We start from the raw sequence: 25,556 nt of genomic DNA, 5'->3' as shown, positions 1-25,556 counted from the left end.
AGTGAATATTTCTTCCATCTTGTGTGCTGTGCAGGTACAATCGCACTACTATATGGCATTAAACAACTAATCTCAGCCTCTTTGTTTTCTTGTGACCGAGGTCACTTTGATAGGTTATTTGATATTCGCATGTAGTTCCTAGCGAATTGTTAGTTAAGTACACACATCTGAGATGCAGGTATGACATAACACAAGAATGGTGAATGCTTTTTTCTGGTATTTGGGCCATACCTTTAACTTCAACCCTTGAAGTTTAAAGTGTGTGAAATTATATTTTCGGTTTGCCACTTCCAAATTATTGTCTGGATTTATACATTTTGAGTTCATCATAACGTTAGTTTCACCGTACTTATATTCCATCATTGTGCATTATGGTATGTTATCCTCGTGCGATTTTAACTAGGAGTTAGACTTTGAATTTTCTTTTGTATTTTTATTCGCAAGAAAATTGGTTTCCTTGCATTGCGAATTTCATATGTTTGTCATCCTGTGCGTCCCGCATAGTTTTCGTGTCTTGACCAATTTGTTTGCACTTTCACTGCGTTGTTATGTTAGAGTTTAAATGGTCCCCTGAAACAATATATATTTAATGTTTGTATATAATTGCATGTTTTATTTATCATTTAATTTATTTCTATAACTCCTGGATTCAGACTTACGGGATGTTGCATTTATTTAAGGAAGGGTAAGCATCCTTATAATATTTGAGAATTTATGTTGATACTCTCCTGTGTAATGTAATCATTTCAAAACTGAAAAATTTTATTAAGTAATGTAACGCTTCTTCTTTTGTATAATTTTGGTTTTTTAAATGTTTTTATATTTAACATTGTTCTTTACTAGTCGTGTTATTGTAGGTGTTGCAAATGCAATATAATATCAGTTATTAATTTAGCATTTTTTTAAAGATAAATTACTGCTTCCTTGTTAAATTCATTGTCTTGAAATTTGTTCTGTACCTTTTATCCAACTCTTGTATTGTCTTGTGCTGATTTGAAATGATAGCTTTCTGGGAAAGTAATTAAAGCATTATGAGCTATTTGTAAATAACAATTTGTATTTATTATTTATTTGGTCATCAATTCTAAATTTAAAAAAAATATTCAGCTCTGATTACCGATACACTGCCTTCTAGAAACCATGACGCCATTTTCAGTTTTTACAGAATACCCATGGGTGTTAGTTTCGGCTCTCAGGCATTGAGTTACATCTTAGATCACCTCTTAAGTGACCTTAATTTTATATTCGTATTAAATTATATCAATAACATAATTGTGTAAATTTCATTTTTCAAAGACCATCCGAACCATTTAAGTGAAGTGTTTAATCGTCTGCAGGCCGTCAATATCACAGCTAATAGTACCAAAATAGAAGTAGGTAAAGATGACAAAAAATTATTAGGATTGGTGATTATACAAGGCAAATTAATTATGGACTAGGAAAAGACAGTGCCTATTATAAATTTACCCCGGCCAAAAAAATTGAAGTTCGTTCAACATTTATTAGGCATGTAAGGCTACTTTGTACATATCGTACTTAACTTTGCTGCAACCAGAGTACCCTTAAATATGCTATGTATTTTTTTTTTGTTTGGGGTGAGACCCAGAAAAAAAGGCTTCAATACAGTTAAAGGGCAGTTAAATTCTCCACGCATCTTGATACTGCCTCAGTTTGATAAGCATTTCACCTTTGGGTGAACGCTTTGTCCATGGCCCTGAGGCTGTCCTTGGACATGTCTAAGATGGCGTCCTGCGCTCCACTGCCTTTGCCAGTGGTATGCTCCTTGAGGCTGAAAGATGACTAGGTAGGTACGAGAAAGAGGCCCTAGCTTAATTGTTCGTCATTGAGAAGTTCGACCTATTCACGGACAATTAAGCCTTAAGTATTTATTCAACAATCCTCACCAACTGGGATAACTAGCGTGTTGGATTTTATGTATCTCAAGTCGAATCAATCATCTTCAAATGATATGTGGTGCAGGCACGAGATAGGTAAATTTTTTAGATGCATAAGCACATACATAGTTGTAACAGAGTGAGTAAATGGTACACACTGCATGTCATATAGTGGACACTGTTATAATGGATATTTATTCAGGGTCACTTGGGAATAATCAAAGTACGGACTTTTAGGACACCAATGATTGAATGATCAGCAGACATTGGTTAAAGAGACTGGGGGCTAGATCCCGTTAAAACATTTCAATGCAAGATATTTATAAAAATTTACTTTCAAAAATTCTGGTTTAAGATCTAATTGAGCTATCTGCACAAGGTTATCGGAAGATCAAAAATAAATATTAAAGTTTCTTTTACTGTCTTATTATATTTTGATGTGAGCTCTCCTGGAAGCACAGAGAGCGCACAGAAGATATTCTATTTCCATATTCGTAGAACATTCGTAGAAATAGTCGACATCACATTTGTGAAAGGGTCGTCAGGTCATAGTCTACAAATCGGTGTTTATAACATGGTGCTTTATGCATGCCCACAGGCAAATTCCACAGCTACAGTTACAGGCAAACAAGGATGACAATGTTTGATATCATTAATTATTATCAATCTACCTGGTAAAGATTTATGCAAGAACGCACATGACTGCAGTCCCAGTCCGTTGGAGCACAAACAGGTTTCGGAATACATTTAAGATGAAAGTGAATATTTGTTTTTTTACATGCATTTTCACGATGTCTTGGTTGTTCTGTTGACTCTATGCTAGTCATGGTCGTTCAACATTCACCTTTCAGCATGTTACGTACATTCGTTTCGTCATGAACTCTACTTGATAAATGAAATGTGGCCTCATATGTGAACATGTTTTCTTTTTAAGAACTTATCAATAAGGTAAAATTCCCCTTCTTCAATTGTTGAACTAACTAAACCTTGCATGCATAAACTTAAACTTCTAACGAAACACACTGTGTTCTGTAGCACATAGAATTGCCTGTTCTGGCGAAGCTATAACTGTAGATTTTCAAGGAATTTGTGCAATTGTCTTATGTATTTTTTAAATACTAAAAGCCAGTCCGCCTATTCTTTAGCGATCATGAACACCACTCGTTCCTAGGAAACGTCCTGCCCAAGTCGTAATGCAAAGTCATTGTTACTAATTTATGTGCTGTTATTTCTTTGAGTCTGGGTGACTGATTTCTTTTCAAAATGTCACGAATCACTCCGCGCACGTTCTTGAATCGTCAGAATTTTATAAAATATTGGTTAGTAAAACAAAGGAAAGATATGTTATGATGCTAAAAACACCAATGTGCTGAAAACCGCTCAATCTTATTCCAGCCATAATTTTTAAAGATTATTATTTTTTATATTTAAAACCCCACCTCATATGCAACGTTTTGAGTTGCACAATAAATTAAAATAACTTTTTTTAACAGTCTTCCAATTAGCTTCCCGGTAAAAGGGCATGCTATGGATAAAAATAAAAGGAATAAAATTATGAAGCCAAAATGCAACGTTAGGATTGTGGTTATGAACAGTATTTCAATGTGACTTGAAACTTAATATTTAATAAGTTTCTGAAACACCGAATTACCAACTCTGTTATAATATATTTTTAATCCATGCTGAATGTAAAAATCGCACACTTGATTTCCAATACATCAAAGTGGTGCACGGCAAAAAGAATGCATGTAACATGCCGAAAATTGAATGTTGTACGATCATGACTAGCATAAAGTCAACACAAATAACAACCAAGACATCGTGAAAATGCACGTAGTAAAACAAAATATTCACTTTCATCTTAAAATTATTCCGAAACCAGTTTTCTCCAACCCACTGGGACTGCAATCATGTGCGTTCCTGAAAACATTTTTACCAGGTAGCTGGATCATAATTGATAATATCGTACATTGTTGTACTTGTTTGTCTGTTACCGTACCTTTGAATTTTTCCTGTGTGCATGCCAAAAGCAACATGTTATAAACACCGATTGTAGACTATGACCTAATGACCCAATTACAAATGTGATGTCGACTATTCCAGCAAACATGTTCTACGAATATGGAAATTAATGGTCGTTGCTATTGAGAACCTAGCACATAGGAGATATACTCACGGATTCCAGGCGATGGATGTCATCGTGTGCCTCATAAGACTGGCTGAAGGCTGGAGCTACTGGAATCTACAGAAATGCGCTGTCTCCGTTATCAGGCAGAAGTCTTGTTAGCGGAGCAGAGAAGGAAGGAATACGAGACTCAGTTACCGCCTCAGGACCATATCAAGAGGTCCGTTACGACGACCGAGTGGCATCTTGTGTGCTCTCTGTCAACTTGGAACATTGACCACCTCCTTCCTGGACCGTTAAGGGGCCTCCCTAGTAGCATCAGAAGTTAGCGGAACACTATGTTTTTAAAATAATGATGGGACTTTATTAATCGACACTACGAATCTGAAAATTTTTCACCCACGAGAAGATAATACACGAATTGTCTGTATACTTTTACATTTTTGTTTTTTTCTATCAAAATATGAAATAAAAAATCACCAACTTGTCCAACTTTGGGGCCATTTTATACTGCTTAGGAGAATGACAGAAAAAAAGTACAAGTCTAGAAAAAAAGATAATTTTTTTCTGAAGAAATTCATGTATTTAAAACATATAGTCATCGCTTTGAATTCCGAGATATCTTTTCCACAATTTCCGCAAATCCTGAAAGTTTTCCACCGTCTCGTGCTGCCGCTCGGCGAAGCCAGCTCGCAGGCCAGCTCAGGTAGCCGGGTGGAGGAACCCGTTCCCGGAGGGGAGTCAGGCTACCTGTGTGTGCGTGCGTGCGTGAGAGGGAGAAAACCCACAACCGGCACCGGTAAAAGATAATCCCGTGACCGAAAGAAATTCTCAGAATTGCTTTTAGTGTGCCTCGCCACAGTACCATGTGCTCGACTTACTCTGTGACTATATTCGTGTATCTCTAAAACATTGCTTTTGTTTAAACTACAAATATCCTAAAGCTTACCATACTAGATCATGTATTACGAAATAAAGTATTGAAACTAATCAATCAACACATTGAAAGTTGTCCTACAAACTATTTATTGGTGGCTTTACAGTCTCGCTAGCTAATTCGACAAAATTTATATTTAATTTTTAACATGAAAATACACTTCATTGTTTTTCCTTTTATTTTTAATAAAAATTCAAGAAACAATTATTATACTACCCAATATTTTTTAAAATTATTTTAGTTTTCCAAAATGATTTTACACATCTTACAACGCCGGGGAAAAATTTTATACTGGTATTAACCAAATGGTTAACTATTTACAAAAGTTTTTATACTTAAAAATGTAGGATTTATATAAAATGTATCTTAAATTAAAAGAAAAATCGTATTTTGAAAACTAAATGTCATTTTGCTATGCTTTTTGGTTAGATAGATATCTGATTGTCTGCACTGTTTTAAAAATGTTCATGGAATGATAAATAAAAAATAAAAACTAGGGAAGTTCTATATTAAATAAGCTAGTGAGAATTATGTAAATGTTCCTCCTGGCGCAGGAATCACGAGGAGGATTGAAGATGAGGTCAGTGACCGATCGCTCACATATGTAGTTATGGATGGTACGTTATTAATTACAAAATTCAAAAACCATTTTGAAGTTTAAAAGTATAATTAGTGGCAATGTTTAATAAATATGACGTAAATTTTCAGATAAACTTATTTCTACAGCTCAATTAATTATAAGGGCAGGAAATAAATTTTTTACAGTAATTATACAAAATTATTAAAAAATTTTAAACCACAATTAATTTATCCAAAAACCAAAATTAAGTAACTATTGCCCACACATTACAACATCCACGAAAGAACCTTGCAAATTATTTTTGTTAGATGCATTATTTTGCATTCAAGTTCTTTATTTTTTTATACTTCACCTACTTATAATTGTTACATATTTGGCACATGGTCCGTCACGCCCAATTAAAGGGCCTGAATAAGTAGAACGCGTTTCTGATCAAATTGCACGCCTGTTACTTTACCTGCAACTCGGAGCGGTGTGAAATAAATTATTGTACATTTGTGACGTTTGCAATCAACTTAAATATTTATGAGTTAAAACCAAACATAACTATAACGGATAATCAAAGAAATTTTGAAATTTTGAAAGTTTGTTCTGTTTTTATATAGTACACAAAGCAGTTAAATCATAAATTATTTGTTGTTGAAAAAAAATAATCCTTAACCTTTCATGCTTTTTTTCATTTATTTTTATTACCAGATATTTCCGTTTAAGTAATACTTATATGTATAACAATATAGCAATCTAGAAAAAAAATTAAGGTAGCCTTATTCCAAATATGTTATGATAGACGTTAGTTAACTAAGAATATAAATTCGCTTTACAACCACAGCTTGTACACAAGTAAAAAAAACATGGTTCTACTTACAGGCCGTATTTAACGTAGGGTAGGTTTATGACAAATACAACAGCAATAAACATATGGCTGAGTCTGCTTTCATGTACACTTATTTTTAAGTTATCACTTTTAAAGCGGGTAAAGGGTACCTATCAAGTAGCTTAGCATTACCCAAAGTGAATGTCGTGCTCCAGAAAATGTTCGAACTATGTAATATTTGTATCACTGTTGCGTTACAGACCTGCAACTTTTTTCAGTGCGCGATGTCACTCTCATGTAAAAATATGTCGTGTTTAGCGCAAACGTGTTCGAATGAATCCACATCGAGCTGCCAAAGAATACCTATCGATGTCGGCAACATACATAAGTATACAAACCAACGTTTAAAAGTGTATTCATACGTAAGTATAAAACTGGCGGCGGGCCATGATGCAGTTGGTTCTTCGCGTACAGTCCACTGACGGGATAAGAAGCGTCAAAGATCTTATATGGCTATTCTGTAAACTTGTATGTCATTTCACTGCCTGCTTTAGACAAACAACATCCATTACTTTTAGCTTTGGCTTGAAAAGAATTACTCCGGCCGGCTTTCTTATATTACTTATTTCAGCTCCTCGTGCGACCAGTGTGTATACCTAATTTGTCCGCGGCCTTATCTTTGGGTGAAAGTTATTTGTAAGGGAAGTTGTATCGGTAATGTTCATCATGTATTACATAACAATTCGACTTAGATACGCACATGTGTTTTTAAAATATATGTTTAATAACTTGCAATACAAAGTATGTGTTGAATTTCATGTATTGAATTTTTTTTTACATTATGTACGAACATAATAATCACAATATTTCATGAGAAATTTTTAAAACATTTTACAAAGTAATCTCTAATTTATTCCACACCTCATGGTTAACCTTACTATTTTATTTCATGTTTCAGTTGATTTAAACTGTTTGGAATCATAATATGACGGACAATGAAGAATATTAGTTTCAGTAAATTTTATGAGAGGATTTACTTATTACATTAAATATATCTCAATTTTTACCTCAAAGGAAAATAGTTGCATATCATTAAATGATAAATATTTGTTTCCCATTAATATAGTTTATGAACATAACTTATTGTTATACCTAATACCTACATTAGTTAAATTGTGTTTTTGTAATGCTCTCCTATTTCAGTAAAATTTTTGGGCAAATTGAATAGCATATAGTCGATCTTTAACATAAGCTTTTGAACTACATAAATATAATAAATTATGTTCTCGTGATTTTAACAATTAAATATTTCTTCTATGAAAAAATTAATTAACTAAAAAATATTTCAGTAATTTATACTTAAGGACTAAAAAATTTTATTTTAGTTTTAAAAAATATTGTATGTATGTATACTTTTCTGAAAAAAGTAGATTCAAGAAAACAAATTTTCTTCTTTTTTATTTTGATCTTGAACTTACTTGACAAGAAATATTGAACTTCAACTTTATACTTTCGGTATAGCACTTTTCGATTTATTCTTCTTCAAACGGGAATTAAAAGTAATGAATAAATAGCATTTTCCTCTATAATTATTGCAGCCGTATACTGAAAAGTTTAACTTTCCTTTATTTGCATGACGCGGAACTCCTAACTAGACAAAACGTTTGTTATTTATTTTGAACGTTATATTTATGTTTCCTTTCGAACTTAAATTAAACTCTTAACATTTAATTTCATCAAAAGTTATACAATATAAGTATCAAGTTTAAATATTTTTAAGTGAAGTTGTGGCTATTTTGTTGTTGAAAATGACACTCTGAAGTTTGAATGAAAGTGAGATATGATAAAATTATATTTGTAGTTAAAAACAGATAATTCATTTCAAATTCAATCTTTTGTACATGCATATTGCCAAATAAATTCGACAATATATGAAATTCTATGCATTTGAATCTATTCGTATATTCTGCAGCATTAATTCCTATAAGAAAATACTTATTACGTACAATGTACTTTTAGTCCTGTCGTATAGTTATACAAATTTTTTTTATCAAAAGTATTGTTTCGTCTATGCGGTTATGGTTGAAAAAGAAAAAAAAGTAATTTATATTATTTTTAAATTCTGTTGTTAGAAAGAACGCGTATTTAGTGTAATATGACATACATTATTCTGTTTATTAAAACATTACTATCGATAACTCTATTTTAGATTTATCTGTCTATGTTATAGGTATTTCAACTTGTTTCTTTTTCTTCGGCTTATGACAGCAGCAAATTTTGTTTTATCGCATATGTAATGTTTTTTATGTTTTGCATATTATACCGTAATTAATGAGTTAGTATTTGTTAGCGGGTGAGGCTTTTTCACAAATGGACGCGTTCTTGGCGGCTAGCAGGTAGGACGCGTGTATTACGCAGGCTGGATAGGGAAGTACGACTGCGGGCGAGCTCCATGATAGAAGCAACGGGAGTAGTAGCACTCGGCTATTTGTATAGGTTGGGATAGCTGTGCGAATGGTAGAACAGACCACGGGTCTATGGTGAGGAAAAAGGTCCCAAGCTCGACATCCCGACGATGAGACCGTTTACGAACTGTCGATGGATAATCTGGAAAGTCAACAACTTGTTCAGAAACTTGAGTCCCTCTTTCAAAATTCAGTTTAATACCTGGAGATGACTATATTCGATGTTCTACCAAGCGAAGCAAACTCTTAATTCATTACTAGTTGATGTTTAATATTGTGACGCAAAATAAAATTGTGAATTAGCTTACTTTGCTCATGCCAGGTTTTACAAGTTTGGTCAAAGTTAATTAAATGAATAAAAATTGTGTCCCTTTGCTGCTGGCTACCCGGAAGAAATTATCATGGTGAATAATAGATAATAATTCTAAGTCGACATGGAATATTATATGATTTTTATGGGATTGTTTTGGTAATGGTGTGTGTATTTTTAAGAAACTGTCTTGTGTATTTTATTACATTCACTTCACGTAACGAATTGTCTGAACGTAATGTTATTGTTTGTTTGTTTTAATATTTCGTTTTATTGAACAATAATACATAGTTTGCCGCTTCGAGCGACTACAGAAATGACAATACAATTAGTTTACAGTGTTCCAAACATTTTAGTTTCCTCTACTATACATGGGGCGAATATGTTTTATGTTATGTTTACTGAAACCATATCATTATACATGCTAAGTGAGATGTTGCGATTGAGTAGAAGCGAAAATATGTCTTAAAACCCTGGTAATCCTATGAATTCCATTCATTCTGTTACTCTGTGATCCGGAGGGTCTGTTGTTATGACTGAATACATGTGCACTTTCTCTATGTAGCGTGGCTTCATTGAGATGAAAGCATAGCTCACGTTGATGAAATACTTATTAATTAAAAAATAAAAATGTTATTTTAGGCTTCAATTTCTGTTAGTGTCGTACACAGATTTAAAATGTAATGCAGAGTTCCTTAGTTTTATGTATATTGAAATTTGCTCATGTGTAGAGTAGTTATTAAAAGCATAAAAAACATATATGACGAATTGTTGTGTATTATTCCCATTAGGCGTAACCATGAAAATAGATAAGATTTAATCATTATGTGAAACCTACATTTGAAATGTTGGCGTTTAAATATTAATAAAAGCGTGTGAACTCTTAAAGCGCTATTTATCTATTTAGGAAGTAGGTAGTTTCTTTGATTTTAGAAGGTTTTTTTTTAACAAACAACTAAATGAATTCAAAAATTTGAACTACTGCAAGCAAAAAATACTTTATTCAATTTTTATTTTAAAATTAGCCTTATATTCTACCTTGCTTACACTTTATTATCGAAAAAGATTTTTTTTTGACAGAGATGAATACCGTAAATTAGTACACTAATCATACATGTTTTCGTATGATACAATAACAGCTAGTGACAGTGACGAAACCAAAATTATTTTGATAGTTTGTATAGAAAATCCCCAACAGTAGTGGTGATATATTTAGGGATTTCGTTGTAGATGGGTACTATTTCACAATAAAAAGGAGTTATCGTCAATTATCAAAACAGCCATATTTCGTATCTTCTTTGACAGCCTAAATACAGCACCAAATGACGTACTTGGCTAAAAATTAATTCCAGCTGCATATGTACATTCCGGGAGGAGGGGAGAATCTCAGGGTGGCCCGAACCTCCCTGAAATAAAAAAGCCCATCGGAGGGGGCCCGCTTGCATTTGCAAAATCTTCACGTTATCGCGCGGGCCTCATGGGAATCCTACAAATTTTCGCCCGTGATTCCAGCTATACATTTCACTGACACCTTGAGCACAACAGTCAGTGCACACTGAGTTCTTCCATACCACCCGCACTTGTCTTCGATAAAATCTGAACTCAGGTGGATTCAGCACGACTGACTAAGCCTGCAGTCTGAATCCACCTGTAGGCCGCTGTTGCAACAGCTAAGAAATTTACACTGCTCGTAAACAGTCTCGGAACGGGATTCCAGTTCATTCGTGTATATTTATTCATCATATTATGCAACGTTAAAGTCATAAAAAAATATTTAAAAAAATAAAATGCTAAACATGTAATAAGTGCCAGAAAAAAAAATAATATGCTGTAATATTTAGTGTAACTAAATACCACACGAACCCTAGAATACAAAGTTGACGATGTGACGTTGGTGGGAACACTTGTTTGTTCCTGACATTTGTTTCTCTACAGAATTTTAAAGTGAGTTTGACATGCACTTTTTCTTCAGGAAGTAAGTTAAAAATTTGTTTGTCGTTATTGCTATTTCAAAAGTTGATTTGTGTCTAAGAGTAAAAATATTTAATATTATTTTCATCATTTTATTCCCAGTTTTATTACTCAATCTATTAGTAGGACGTGATTTCTCGTCGCGATGCGGAAGACTTTTATGAATGAAAGCATAATGTTCGTGCAAAACCATTCATCACACAAATGTCAGTTCTAAAGTATAATGTTGGAAATTTTTTTAATTATAATAATTTTTACAATTTTTATTTCTGAAAACACAAGCTAACGCATCAATTTTTGGTGACAATTTTTTGTAATGTATGTAAATCTCTTAATTATGTAGAACACAATTAAAAAAAAAATTGTTTTAAACATAATTGACGATTGTTCGCATTTCATGGATATGGACTGGATCGCACCACTTATTTAATGTTTCAAGTTAATAAACACCGTCAGGAAGCAAGCAAGGCAATATGAGAACATTATCTTTTGGTTAAATGTAGCGAAAGGGAAAAACAGTCACCTTTCTTGCCACGATCTTGTTCGCAGATAACGCAGGTATAAGTAGTAAATGGACTCCACACAATGACAACCCTCCCATTATTCCGCCCCCCTCGCTGAAACGCCCTCTCCCCCCTCCTCTGCAGCGCAGGCGACAGTCTCAGGTATATCGCCACGCCCAACCACTGGCAGTAGCACGTGGCCAGTGGCCCCACGCGCTAAACATTTTTACTAGGGAGGCCCCTTAACTTACTCACACTATGCAGCTTGAATTTTGTTTCTCCTCTGTTAAACTCGTCAGTGTACATCCAACATATTTAATCTTACCAGTATTTGTATGTCCCGCAAGTTGTTTACTGCTGGTGCAAAAAATTCACTTGCTAAAGACCCATCGGCCGAAGATAATGGTTAAAAAAGATAATACTTATTAAGGTTCTAAAGATGTATTCAATTTTTGTTTGAAATTAATTCATAAGACACAATACAAATAATTCAACAACTTGTAGTGCTTGATGATGATAATGAAAAAGGGTCAAATTTAACTCGTAATGACAAGAAAAGTAATTAAATTAAGTTGGATTATAATTACAGCCACTTTCAAGGGTAGCACCTTTTAAAATTCGCTAGGGGAATTGCACATAAGTAGAAATTTCTGATGTCACTTCCAAAATTGGCATAGTTCCTGAACTTTTTTTTCAATTATATAAATTTATATAATCAAATGTGTTTTAAGTTGCAAGGATGACAAGCAAAAATTTGCATAATTTTAAAATTTATTTAATTTTTTCTTGTTTTAAAAATAAATTATTACTCTTATGTGGTCTTACACATGTTAATTAATTTTGTCTATTAAATAATTGTTAAAAAAACTTAACATACAAACAAAATAAAAAAACGCATTACTCAACAATTGCCGCCTTAAAGTTTAAGTTAGAGAACACCCAGTTAATATTTTTCTCAAATAATAAATAGTTATTTTGAATTACGTATAATGTTTATATATATATATGTAGAAAATAAATTTTATTACAGCCTTCGAATTGCCACAATGTATTACATTGGTCATTTAATTATCTTTGTTTTGCGGTAAGTACTGTTAATTAAATTATTTTATGGATTGAATCTGTTTCATCCTCTATATAAGGAAATACACAAACCTGTACACCACAGACCGATAAATGCTTCAAATTATATTTCAATGAGTTATAATTAATAGTACATTAAAATCGAGTTAGTATGTTTATTTAATTTTGGAAATGACCACGTTTATCTGAAAATGATATGGAAGTCTAAACTCAAAACATTATTTTGTTATTATACAAGAATTAAAATTTATACAAAATTTATACATTTGCAAGTATTTGTAAAAATTCAAAAACGTGTTCTTTGTAACAATACTTGCTTGTAAATTTACAAGATTCGCTTTTGTAACAAAACGTTGGAAATGCTTGTTGTCACAAGAAAATGGACTGTCGGAGACGTCATATTACCCGAGTTATGTTGAATTACTTATACTGACTGTTGAAAATATTTTGTGGTAAAGTAGTACTTTCCAGCTGTCAGGGTATTATAAATTCAGCAAGTCAAAAGTGTTGTTAGTTTTTCTTAGATATATTAAGACATTATATGTTATTAAATGGCTCTTAAATAATTAAATTTCAAATGTTTATTCTATATATGTCTCTAATGTAAAAGCCACTATGAGGTAAATTAAGGGAGGTAGTCTTTGATCATAAGGGTATAAAAAAATTCTAAAATATGACTAATTAAAAAATTAATTATAAAATGCTTAAATAAGTTAACTCAACACACTATCATTAATTTGACCTTTGTATCTTTAAAGAGATTTGAAACATTTCTGACTGCGTTAGTTAAAGGTGTAAGTGGGTGAATGTTAGTCAAATATTTTTTTATAATATAACTCTTCTAGAATTGAAGCCTATTATTTTAGTATATTTTTTTTCAAAAAAACATTTATATGCACCAACAATTACAAAAATAAAAACCTTATGTTTCTAATGTGACGTACCAAAAGTAGCATGATATGAGACCGATTAGGCTTATGGGATACTATTTATACAAATCATAGAATTCTCGTAGTACATTCACAGCAGATCAGCAAATATACCTGTGAATAATACCTCCGTTTTCAAGAAATTTTCTTTCATAGTTTGTCAGGCAATGAATTTTCAGAAAACATGTGGATTGATGATCTCACATTTTTGTTATGCTTGATTTACAATAACTCATAGTCCTACCGATTCTCCGACGTTATAATCCAAAAGTGTGTAGCCGTGAATAACCATGTGCAGACATGTGCAGTAATGTATAGCTCTTCAGTGCTATATTTTAAAAACGCCCGCTGATTTAAATCGAAATCTAATATTGTTCCACAGTGATTGCATAAAATGTTTTATGTCTTCTAGTTTTACATATTTATATATATATGAAGCCTCATTAACATATGGAACAATTATCTCTTGTTTTTTTAAATTGCTTAGGATGCACTGTTTCGACGTTCACAGAATAGAAATGTCTCAGAACCACTGACATATCGTCTGGGACATTTAATTATTTAACATTCAGATAAACACATAATTAAGGGGAATTCCACATAGACTGATATTGACAGTAAACCAAACGATTACTGCTAAGAGAAATTCATGATGCTTGTTCCACTGCTGTAGAAAACAAAGGTAAGTCTAGAGAGTACCAATTATACATGTTGGGAGTATTCAGGTCAATATTAGTTGTTCATTATAGAAAATACCTATTCGTAAACAATTAAGTAGAACCTTTTTATTATCCATTGAAACGTGAAAACGAAATGTTCTATCTGTTTATATTTCGTTTCATAATAAACTTTAATAACACTGCATAAAATATTAGAATCAATGTAATGCAACAATTTCGAGTGCAATAAGTAAAGGGAATATTTAGAACGTTTATTAAATCCCAAGATTAACTCTTATACCAGACATATTACCTAAATTATACACAACAAATATAGCTCTGAGAATTCGAGCTGAACAACTTTACTTTTTGAAATACTTGTATCTTTATTTGAAAAAATAATTCTATTACTTTAAAAATGGCTTAACACCAGTGTTAATCCTTGTATATCAGTAATATATCCCCAAACAGATATTGCAGACTATTTATTCACTAATACCATTAAGGTATGTTTGATCACCATATATTATATACTCCCAGTTCTTTATATTAACTCATGCCCCCTTTAAGCCCTTTACGTCACACCTGTTTTTTTATTACCTGGGGGTGAAAAAGGGGGGGGGGCTATGTAAATATTGGACATATTTAAAGGTATTTTTATTAATAGTATTATACAAAGCTATATTTATTTAAATCTTAAATATGTTTGCCTGTCAAATTATTTAGTGTATTTGAGCGACCTAGTATTTAACCTGATATGTTTTATCTAGAGGTTTATTTATTCTGTTTATCTTTGGTTTTCGTTTCACTACATATTTTTATTGTTTGATTAAATATTTCGTTAGGGTATAATGGTAAACATGATTTAATAATTAGTAAAGGTGGTTGCCTTATTAATTGTATGTCATGTGTATCTTTCAATTGGTGCAGACATAATGGAAAAATCTCTTTTGTATTTATAAATTGTTGATCAAATATATGAAGCAAATTTTACACTATTGTTAACAATAAAACCGTTATGAGCCTTTACTACAAACCTCAGGTCCGTTAGCAAACGGTACATGTATGTATAAACTACAGCTACACATGCTGGGAGTTGGGAGTGTTTGTGGAGAGCTATATGAACACAAGTGTGTGTGCTAATGGACCGTCTGGACTGCTTGGCCAGTAACATTACAATATCTGGTTTTCACGACGCGTCGTTGAAGTTGTTCGTGTATATGGACCCACCAGGAGGAATATAATTTTAGTAAAAATAATGGTCAAAAAGGATTACATTAATTACTTTTTTCTAGTGATGGCAGAAGTCATCTTATGTTCTGATGTAGCTATTGAGGACACTGCAATATCCAGACAGGAAAGAAGTCTCGTATTCGGCAAGAGTGGCCAAATACAGGTAACCTATGAGAATAGTTGTTTTGGTGCTGATAGCTATTAGTAATTTTATGTTCAAAGATATATTTATATATAGATTATGAAATTTTATAGGTATTATAGCTCATCTTCCATCAAATGATTTTTTTAATATTTCTTTTTAAATTATAGTTGTTAGATTTTCACTGTAGAATAATTTTCAACATATATTATTTTTTGTGTGTTTATGGACGAAAAACCCCAATTTTCTTCATAAATGTGGTAATGTGAAAAATACACGGTTTCCTTACAGTAAAATATAAAACCTATCATTGTTATCAAATAATTTTTTAAAAATGTTGGTCATAGTACTCTGTCATCAGACACATTAGTTGTTCATATATTGCTACGCGGAAAATACCCTTACAAAAATTTAAAATTTAAATTTTAATCATTGCTTTTATGAGAAAATAAAATACCACAATAATGTTGTGGTATAGCCTATGTTCTGGTAGTAATCTCTTCCAGTCATAGGCGTAGTCCCCGTTACAGACGTTTAGGGCTTCCAGAGAGCCAGTTGTTGAATATTTTGCATATGAATCCATGTTCGGAAGCGTAACGTTTTCCCGCTATAAGCCAAACACTACCACGCGTGGAATTTTCAACCAACACCGGTGGGAAAGCTAATATTAATAGACCTTGAATCTGACGTCCGAATAATCCTTATTTTTTCTTCAATTTTTATATACTTATATATTACCGTTGTTACTTAAAAATAAAAGTTATATTATGCTAGGAAAGACATAAATTGAATTAAAAATAATTGTTAAGTTATTAAAATAATAGTAAAAATTAAGTTTTTATTTTTACTATTATTTTTATTTAGTAGGTATTCGTTAGTCTAGGCGATTGTAAATAAATTGAAAGTTTATTGTTAGATGAGGTCAGCAACGTTTTAAATACTATAAGATCGTGAAAATGCAAAAATTTTGCAATTTTTTTTTTTTTTTCGTATTCCGACATCGACAATGCGTGAGCGAGCGGTAACTTCAAGTACGATATGTTAGGGGCTGATTGAAGTTGTTTTGAATCATAGGCAGCCCATGGTTGGTTTCGACACCGTTGGCATGTTTGATGTGGGACCACAATAAAAGTCAAGTACGTGAGAAAGTGTACCGGAAAATGGTACAGCGGTACAACTTTTGTGCTGCAATGGAATAGCTTGAGGAAGGGAGTGGGGGTGTATTATGTTGAGCCGTTCTTGTATGTGGACACAGAATCACTACGAAGATATTGTACGTACTCCTCTCCGCTCATAGACACAACATCGGTGGTACTTGGCTCGTAGCGAGAATAAGGTACATTTCCCAACATGAGTTACCTTACTAAAATATTTTTTTTACACCATTTCCAATTCTAGCTCTCAACATGTGATATATAAAATTAGCTGCAAACTGTATCTTACGTTATTATTATACGTACATAAACATATACTAATTTTATAACAGGATCACTGGTTGAAATCTTCCAGTTTCTAGTTTGCAATTTGAATGCCTTTAAATTGTTAATTTTAATTGTTCCGTCCTTATAGTTCGTGACAACAGCTAAGAACCCCACGAGGGACTTTGATTTGAAGGATCCATACACTCTTCAAGCTAATTGTTTAACCGTTCTTTCTACATGATTGATCAAAACAAAACCAAGTCGAACGAAACAGTTGACCGATATCAGTAGAGCAAGAACAAACATACAGTGAACAAGGTATTGACTTGATACCAGTGATGTCGGTAGATGAACTTTTAATCTTATGAACACGGATAGTTGCTGCGTGTACGGAAAGTGAGAGGTAAAGTAGAAAAAAAAAAAGATTTCGAGTCTTTCAGTAGCCGCCATTGATGTATAAACATCTAAGTGACAGGTGTACATAATCTATTATAGGTAACCCCAAGTCGTTATGTAGTTGTAATTGTTGGTATATAAGTAAGCTCCATAGAGACGATTAAGACAACATAAGTAATATCTATGCGATTTTATCAAGGTTTAATATAGCCCTGAACAAACTAACACAGAAGTTTTAAACCAGATAGTTAAACTAAACTAAAAATTTTAAAGGCCTACGCATATTCAAATAACATTTATCATTCTTAAAAAGTTTTGTTTTGATCTTAAAATGTTATGCACCGGACAATTTATTGTAGGCCTACCTATTTATTTAATAAAAAGGATTGGAATAAATTACATAAATTTTTCCATGGTACGTTGTCAGAAACACAGTACACCATATAACTGTACAAGCGAAGCCGCAGGTTATTAGTAGTTTGGTAAAAAATAAACAATGGTCTTTATCAATCAAATGTTCATCAATTTTTAAGCATTATTTCGTGAGATTAATTGGATGTCTGAAAATGAAGGCCGGATCGGTATTCGAATCTGGGTTTTTAATAATTGAGATTTCATAATTTCATCTATGATCGACCTCACTTAATTTGACCAATGTAATTATTTTAAACTTAATGGTTGGGTTTAATCTGAAAATGGAAAAAAATTAAAGGTATTTAACCTTTGTATATTTTATTGATAAAAAAACACACATAAAATTTAAGCAAAAAATTATTTATTTGCATTTTTAAAGCTATAACCTATAGATTTAATTTTACACAAGATATAATTTAATCTTGAATTTAATATATCATTTATCAGAATAGCACAACCTTTGATATTTGAAGACCAAACTAGCACATATTGAGCACAAATCAGTGAGGAAAATGCATCTTGATTGGGCACTACCATGTCACTCCACCCCAAAATAAATAAATTTGTATCTTTGTAACCAGACTAGTACAAACTCTGAAATATGTGACACAAACTAGCTCAAACACTGATATTTTGTAATAAAAACTAACACAAATTGATCACAGACCACGGAAAGATATTCATCCTGATTGACAGAGGTGGGGAAATAACATGATGCCAATTAATAATTATCTCATTAACCAGATTAGCTCAAACTCTGATATTTGGTGCAATAGCAAGTACAAAACAGAGCACTTACTATTGAGAACGTTTTATCTTGTTTTGGGTTTGTTGGTGGGCTAGCATATTTTACATTATAAATTACTCATTTACCATAATAGCACAAACTCTGATATTTACAGAACAAATTAAACCCAACAGAGCCCAGACCACTGATCAAATTTCAATTTGATCGACGGAGTTGAGGGGCTGAAAACATGCACTAGCACAAAACATAACCTCAACAAAATCAAACTTCGGCGGGTACCCGGAACAGACTCATGTTGGCAGCCGGATTAAACAACTTGCTACAAAAGGTTTGCACACTACCATAAGACGGCCAAAAATATCAGAGGGGTTTTGATCACTTCAACATGGTTTTAAAACTTGTGATTTCTCTGAACCTGCGTATAAACTGCCCACTTAATCTGGAAAACAATACAATTGGACAAGAAGTTGAGGTTTGGTTCGCCAGGGCAAAGGCAGTCTCTGACTATGTGATCTGTGAAATCAGTTGACGGCAGGCTTCGACTTACCGGTGATGGTGAACAACGTGACGGTGTCGGCGTCGTGGAACGTTCAGGCGACCTACCTGCTGCCCACCAATGCCACGGAGTTCTCGTACCCGTACACGACCAGCGGGCGCGGGCGAGACCGGCGCAGCCCCTGGGCCGCAAGTCGCTGGCAAGTGTACTCGTACCTGGAGCAGGCACTGACGGACCACGAGCTGGACGGGCGAGCGTGCCTGCTGCGGAGCGTGTGCGAGGCGGCGCGCGTGCCGCTGCACACGGCGGGACCCGGCAGCCTGCTGGAGGAGGTGCTGCACATTCTGCTCACGTGAGTGTTCTGTCAGTTGGCTGGAGGAGGTGCTGCACATTCTGCTCACGTGAGTGTCCTCCTGGCAGCATCTTGGAGGAGGTGCTGCACATTCTGCTTACGTGAGTGTCCTGTCAGTCTGCTGGAGGAGGTGCTGCACATTCTGCTCACGTGAGTGTCCTGTCAGCCTGCTGGAGGAGGTGCTGCATATTCTGCTCACGTGAGTGTCCTCCTGGCAGCATCTTGGAGGAGGTGCTGCACATTCTGCTCACGTGAGTGTCCTGTCAGCCTGCTGGAGGAGGTGCTGCACATTCTGCTCACGTGAGTGTCCTGTCAGCCTGCTGGAGGAGGTGCTGCACATTCTGCTCACGTGAGTGTCCTGTCAGCCTGCTGGAGGAGGTGCTGCACATTCTGCTCACGTGAGTGTCCTGTCAGCCTGCTGGAGGAGGTGCTGCACATTCTGCTCACGTGAGTGTCCTGTCAGTCTGCTGGAGGAGGTGCTGCACATTCTGCTCACGTGAGTGTCCTGTCAGCCTGCTGGAGGAGGTGCTGCACATTCTGCTCACGTGAGTGTCCTGTCAGCCTGCTGGAGGAGGTGCTGCACATTCTGCTCACGTGAGTGTCCTGTCAGCCTGCTGGAGGAGGTGCTGCACATTCTGCTCACGTGAGTGTCCTGTCAGCCTGCTGGAGGAGGTGCTGCACATTCTGCTCACGTGAGTGTCGTGTCAGTCTGCTGGAGGAGGTGCTGCACATTCTGCTCACGTGAGTGTCCTGTCAGCCTGCTGGAGGAGGTGCTGCACATTCTGCTCACGTGAGTGCCCTGTAAGTCTGCTGGAGGAGGTGCTGCACATTCTGCTCACGTGAGTGTCCTGTCAGCCTGCTGGAGGAGGTGCTGCACATTCTGCTCACGTGAGTGTCCTGTCAGCCTGCTGGAGGAGGTGCTGCACATTCTGCTCACGTGAGTGTCCTGTCAGTCTGCTGGAGGAGGTGCTGCACATTCTGCTCACGTGAGTGCCCTGTCAGCCTGCTGGAGGAGGTGCTGCACATTCTGCTCACGTGAGTGTCCTGTCAGTCTGCTGGAGGAGGTGCTGCACATTCTGCTCACGTGAGTGTCCTCCTGTCAGTCTGCTGGAGGAGGTGCTGCACATTCTGCTCATGTGGATAAGCTAAACGAAATGGGGGCATTGTTTCTAGATGGAACCAAATGCAGAGGGAGCCAAATAAATTGTGTGCTGCCGTATGCTGCAATCGTTTCCTGCCGAGTTGAATATGCGTTCAAATATGCGTTCTTTTTGTTGAAATGTTTTCAAAATGTATGTTCTTTTCGTTTAATGTGCTTTCACAGTGTGCGATAGATGATGAATGTGTGTCATAATAATTGTATCCTTTCGAGTTGAATGTTAGTCGAATTTTGCGTCCATTTTTAATGTGTGTCAAAATGTGTGTTTTCTTTGACTGTGTGTTCAATGTGTGCCCTAGATGACGAATGCATGTCCTAATATTTGTATTCTTTCGAGTTTTATGTTCGTCAAATGTGCGTCCTTTTTGTTCAATTTGCTTAATCAGGTCTATAGTAAGGATTGAATATTTAATGTTTCAAAACCTCTTGAGCTTGTAAACTTGTGGCATTTTTCAAGGGATTATTGGTTAAAGAGTGAACTTAATAGGTGCTTAGTTATTTGGCCTATTTTATTTTTGTAGATTATATTTATACTGTAGGTCTGACAGTTCGGAATCTCTTATCTTGTCTGCTTGGAAAAGAACTTTTTTTTCTTAAATATAGAACACGTTTCAACGAAGAAGACCTTGCGGTTTGGATTAACATGGCTTTTACATCTGACGTTGGACACATTCCATACTTAGTACTGACCAAGAAGACCTCACTGTTAGGATATGCTTGGCCTAAAAACAAGTAGTTGACACTCTAGTTGTAAAAAAATGAATATAAAACGACCTCCATGATATGTATAGTGAGAACAAGTAACATATTATTTTCATTGGACAGTTGTCTTGTATACAGTTTTTTTCGTAGTAATGGTGATTAATTAAATTATTCTATTAGAGCTTAAATTTCTTTTTCGCATGGACCAAGGATCGAAACAAGGACTGAAATCGATAGTATCAATCAATATAATTATAGATGTTTTCTTATGGCTTTTGGAAATTTGTCCAATATTCTAAGTTAATAATTACAGATTTTCAAGATGGCGGCCAATATGAAATCAGTATCTTACTGGAGGCTGTTAGATAGGAATTTAAGCCTCTTTAAGACTTTGTCATTATATTTTATATTAATAATATATGTAGTAATAATATAATAACCGTGTTCACGGGTGTTACATATATAACAAATATTGTTCAAAAGGCGGTGTTTTAAAAAAGTTCTGAATGGAAAAATCCTTACAGCCGTTTACACATGGCAGCAGCATATGAATTCGTATACTTTCCAATTCATTTTTTAACTTTACATATTTTTTGAATCTTTCGCAAAAATTCCGCATAGGTTTTTTTTAACATTTACATAAGTTAAATTTGTTTGTAAACTTTTGCATACTTTTTCAAACTTTTGGAACTCGTAATTTGCTGTTACCCTGTGATATATACCAGCTGTAAAAATGTTTAACTTCAAAAAATATATATATATTATTAATAAAAGGAACCTTACTTGCTATGATGCAGTCTTGGTATGACATGTTTTGAAAAGAAGGAATAACTATTGTTCTATTTTCTAGCCATTATCATATAATTTGGAATTGTATAAGAGGTATCACTTTTTTAAACCAATGTTGTGGGTAAGTGTGACTGGGCACAAGTCGGACTAACCTGTCAAAAACTGTCACTTTAAATTTCGATGAACACTCGTTAAATGTTATCCTGCTATCTTGATAAAGATTCTAAAAATTTGTAAAACAGGAACTGAATATTCCCGCTTTAAACATAAACGCGTAAGGACAGTGTTGAGGTATTAACAACCCTTAAAAGAACATATTTAGTACCTATAAGCAAAAACACCTACCGTCTTTGTTAATAGCAGGGATCAGAACACGGTAATTGGAACGCAGCAGCATTATTTCTGGGAAAAACCGGATTCCTGTGACTACGAAGATTTCTATTTTAGGTGACGTGCATTCTTCTTTGAAGTTGCCGTAGAGTGTAAGAGCGTGCGCCGAGCCATACTCGTGGGATCGCACGTGTGCGCAGGCCATCGGAGGACGCGGAGGACGCGGAGTGCGCGGAGTGCGCGGAGTGCGCGGAGTGCGGAGGGCAGGACTTATTGAGCGCCGAGGAGGCGGGGCGGCGCGACCAAGACTGCGGCCAGCTGTTCGTGGCATGTCCTTGGTCGCTGCTGGACCTGCTGTCCGTCACCGCGGGCTGAAACCCGGGCCCTCCTCCGCCTGCTTTCGCCGCACAGTGACGGTGATGCGATCACAACAGTGATCGCGGGTGACGCGATGCGAATTAAATAATTCTTTGACCAGCCAAGCTTGGCACACCAGTGGACAGACAGTCGTTCCGTTTAGACATTTGTTACTGCACGACACAATTATGCACGTAAATGGTTTAATATATATATTTTTTTGTCCGGTTAGTTAGTTCATCGTAAAACATAATGTCTTAACCGTCAAGACCTCGGAGCTGCGAGTGTTCTACCATTACTTATGTCCAGTTTATATTTAAAAATATTTTACTAAACATTAATCAAATTACTGTTGTATATTGTTATTAAAACTATAAGATTTTAAAGTACATATGTTCAGTCATTTCTGTATCTTTAGTAGTTTCTGACTTACGCCCATGTCGTCACTTGGGAATAGGCCCTACACTGGACAGTGTACGGGCAACAGTAGTGACTTACTGCGGGCATTTCTTTATTAGATTTCACACCTAATAAAAGTTACTTAAAGTACTGCACAACTTATATAGTCTAACTATACTTAGCACATTTCCCTAGGCATCAATAAGTTGACGAATGCTAAAATTTCATAGATAAAACCGCTCATATGATTGCTGATTCTTCGTGAACATCTTGTAGGAATGGCTGTTAAACACAGAAGAAATTAAATTTATTAAATTGTTTAAAAGTTATTCAAAATATGAAATCAACCTGCTAATTGTTGCGCTGCTGCGCTAACGTCAAATTGCCATTCGCAGCAGACACAAAAACGAAATAAAAACATTAACAATAACATATTGGTAAATAATTGTTTTTAAAATAAAAATATTTGAGAATGTTTCTATCTCTTATAAAATGTTCACTGTTAAAAAGTCCATTGTTCCTTAAAGGGGCTAATTAAATGTTTTAGAACGGCTGATCTGGTGGCATATAATCTGTATTTCCATATAGTCACCTTATGTTTTAAAACAATACATTGCGGTAGAAGTTTAGTAAACAAACATTTCGATTTATATCTGTGTTAATTTCGGCAGAAATTGTGGCTCCAGTTAAAGAGTAAACAAACGATGCACTGCTATGTCACGCTATAGTATTTTTACTTCTTTGATAATCCTCCTAAAAGTTCAAAATATCTCAAACTAGCTGAATTTTCCTAGCAATGGGGAAAATAAAAGTGTACGAGCGCACACACCAGCACTTTTACAATGTATATGAGGTTGGTGATGGTTTAACTATACAGAGCTGTATGTCGCTGCTGGACCTCACACGCTGGGTGCCATTATCTTATTTCTTCTGCTCCATCGTTTACCAAAGATGGGGTCAGGGTAGGACATGGCACAATGGTAAGTTTCAATATAGTTAGGGACGCAAGGGTACACTGGGGTAAAACCAAATACAAAAAAAATAGGCTACCGTACAATGTTGAGCATAGCAGTGCCTGGACAGCGGGCATCGCCACCATAGCAGCTCCCTGGCGATGACGACCATCCCGGCGACCATTGCAGGACAGGTCTTCGGATGACAGCGTCTGCGGCAGCACATAGGGTCGAAAGCAGGAGATGTCTATCCCGCCTCTCCCAGGCGCTCATGGGACCATACCACGTTACATTAGATGTGGCCTACATGTGTCACACGTTCCCCTGTTGTGACTTATATCGTGTTGTAACGAAACATTGTTACAGATGAACTTTTTGCATTGGTTTTGTGAATCGATATATATTTAGTTTTCAGTGCCATGTTTGTTTGATATATTGAAGTATGTGCTATGGTATTGGAATTGTCATATTGTATGTACATTACTCTATGCTTAGGAAGGAGTTTTAAAAAGGAATGGAAGAATTGATATCTTTGAAAAGGAAATAATTAAAAAGAAATACGAAGGCCGTGTTTTTCCTTTTGAAATGATAATCGTATAAGATTATATTTTATGAGTGAAGAAATTAATTAAATACAATCGAGTCTGTCGACTAATACTGAGTACTCGTCGGAATTTCAGAAGTCCAAAGGTATGAATTTCGTTCTCTACCATTGACAACAGTTGGCCGGGATTTATTATTAAAACATTATAATATAAACTATATCGTGGTGTGCATTAATGTTGGAACCCAATTTTAATATTGACAATAACTTTTGTTTTTTTAAATGATGTGCCCAACCTAACTTCCAGTCATTTAACAAACATTTGAGCTGACACAAATGGTTTATTTGTTCATAATTTTACATCCTTAATTATAATTTTCCATATACCATCACAGATTCAAGCTAACCATATTGTTCGAGCTTTATTTATTGTGTAGAATCTGTATTCCAGTATTGAGGATTAGCCTATAAGTAATTTTTTATTTATTTTGTAATTATAACACAGAATATTATACATGCACACACACTCACAGAGAAAATTTTTATTCACAATGAAGATCCTAACGTTAGTATAGAGTGTCGTGGCAGTCTAAGGCAACACAGTGCTGCTCTATCCTGGAGGCAGCAGTTGGTGGTCCATAAAAGCAGCAGGGATCGTGTCTGCGACCTGCCAAGACTGGATTATGATTTCTCCTTTTCTCGAAAGTGTCTTGAAACTAATTCTAAGGGTTGGGGAAAACAGTAAAATTTCCATTTTTGCAGCCACATTGTCACTACCGAATGCATTACCAAGGTGGAATTTTCTGCAGGAGACGACTAGCAGTGCCTCTTAGACAATCATGTTATCATG

At 35.0% G+C, this 25,556-nt stretch overlaps 1 protein-coding gene across 1 annotated transcript; it reads left to right on the top strand.

Moving 5' to 3' along the window:
* The first annotated feature begins 15,394 nt into the window (after nt 1-15,394).
* Nucleotides 15,395-23,196, top strand: LOC134529190 (uncharacterized). Its single transcript, XM_063363034.1, has 3 exons — nt 15,395-15,667; nt 19,151-19,473; nt 22,654-23,196. The coding sequence occupies exons 1-3, from the start codon at nt 15,530-15,532 to the stop codon at nt 22,826-22,828; spliced, it is 636 nt and encodes a 211-aa protein (XP_063219104.1). The 5' UTR covers nt 15,395-15,529; the 3' UTR covers nt 22,829-23,196.
* The last annotated feature ends 2,360 nt before the right edge of the window (nt 23,197-25,556 follow it).

The sequence above is a fragment of the Bacillus rossius genome, chromosome 1 (genome assembly GCF_032445375.1).
Source record: "Bacillus rossius redtenbacheri isolate Brsri chromosome 1, Brsri_v3, whole genome shotgun sequence".
Classification (NCBI taxonomy): domain Eukaryota; kingdom Metazoa; phylum Arthropoda; class Insecta; order Phasmatodea; family Bacillidae; genus Bacillus; species Bacillus rossius.
The sequence above is the reverse complement of the archived record's forward strand: the minus strand, read 5'-3'. Positions and strand labels throughout refer to the sequence as shown.

What these genes read in the sequence shown, in the direction of transcription:
- LOC134529190 (XM_063363034.1), top strand. Translation starts at nt 15,530, where the DNA reads ATGGTCAAAAAGGATTACATTAATTACTTTTTTCTAGTGATGGCAGAA. An exon ending in GCAAGAGTGGCCAAATACAG is followed by an intron (nt 15,668 to 19,150) that starts GTAACCTATGAG and finishes CTGTGAAATCAG; the next exon opens with TTGACGGCAGGCTTCGACTT. An exon ending in GTGCTGCACATTCTGCTCAC is followed by an intron (nt 19,474 to 22,653) that starts GTGAGTGTTCTG and finishes ACGTGTGCGCAG; the next exon opens with GCCATCGGAGGACGCGGAGG.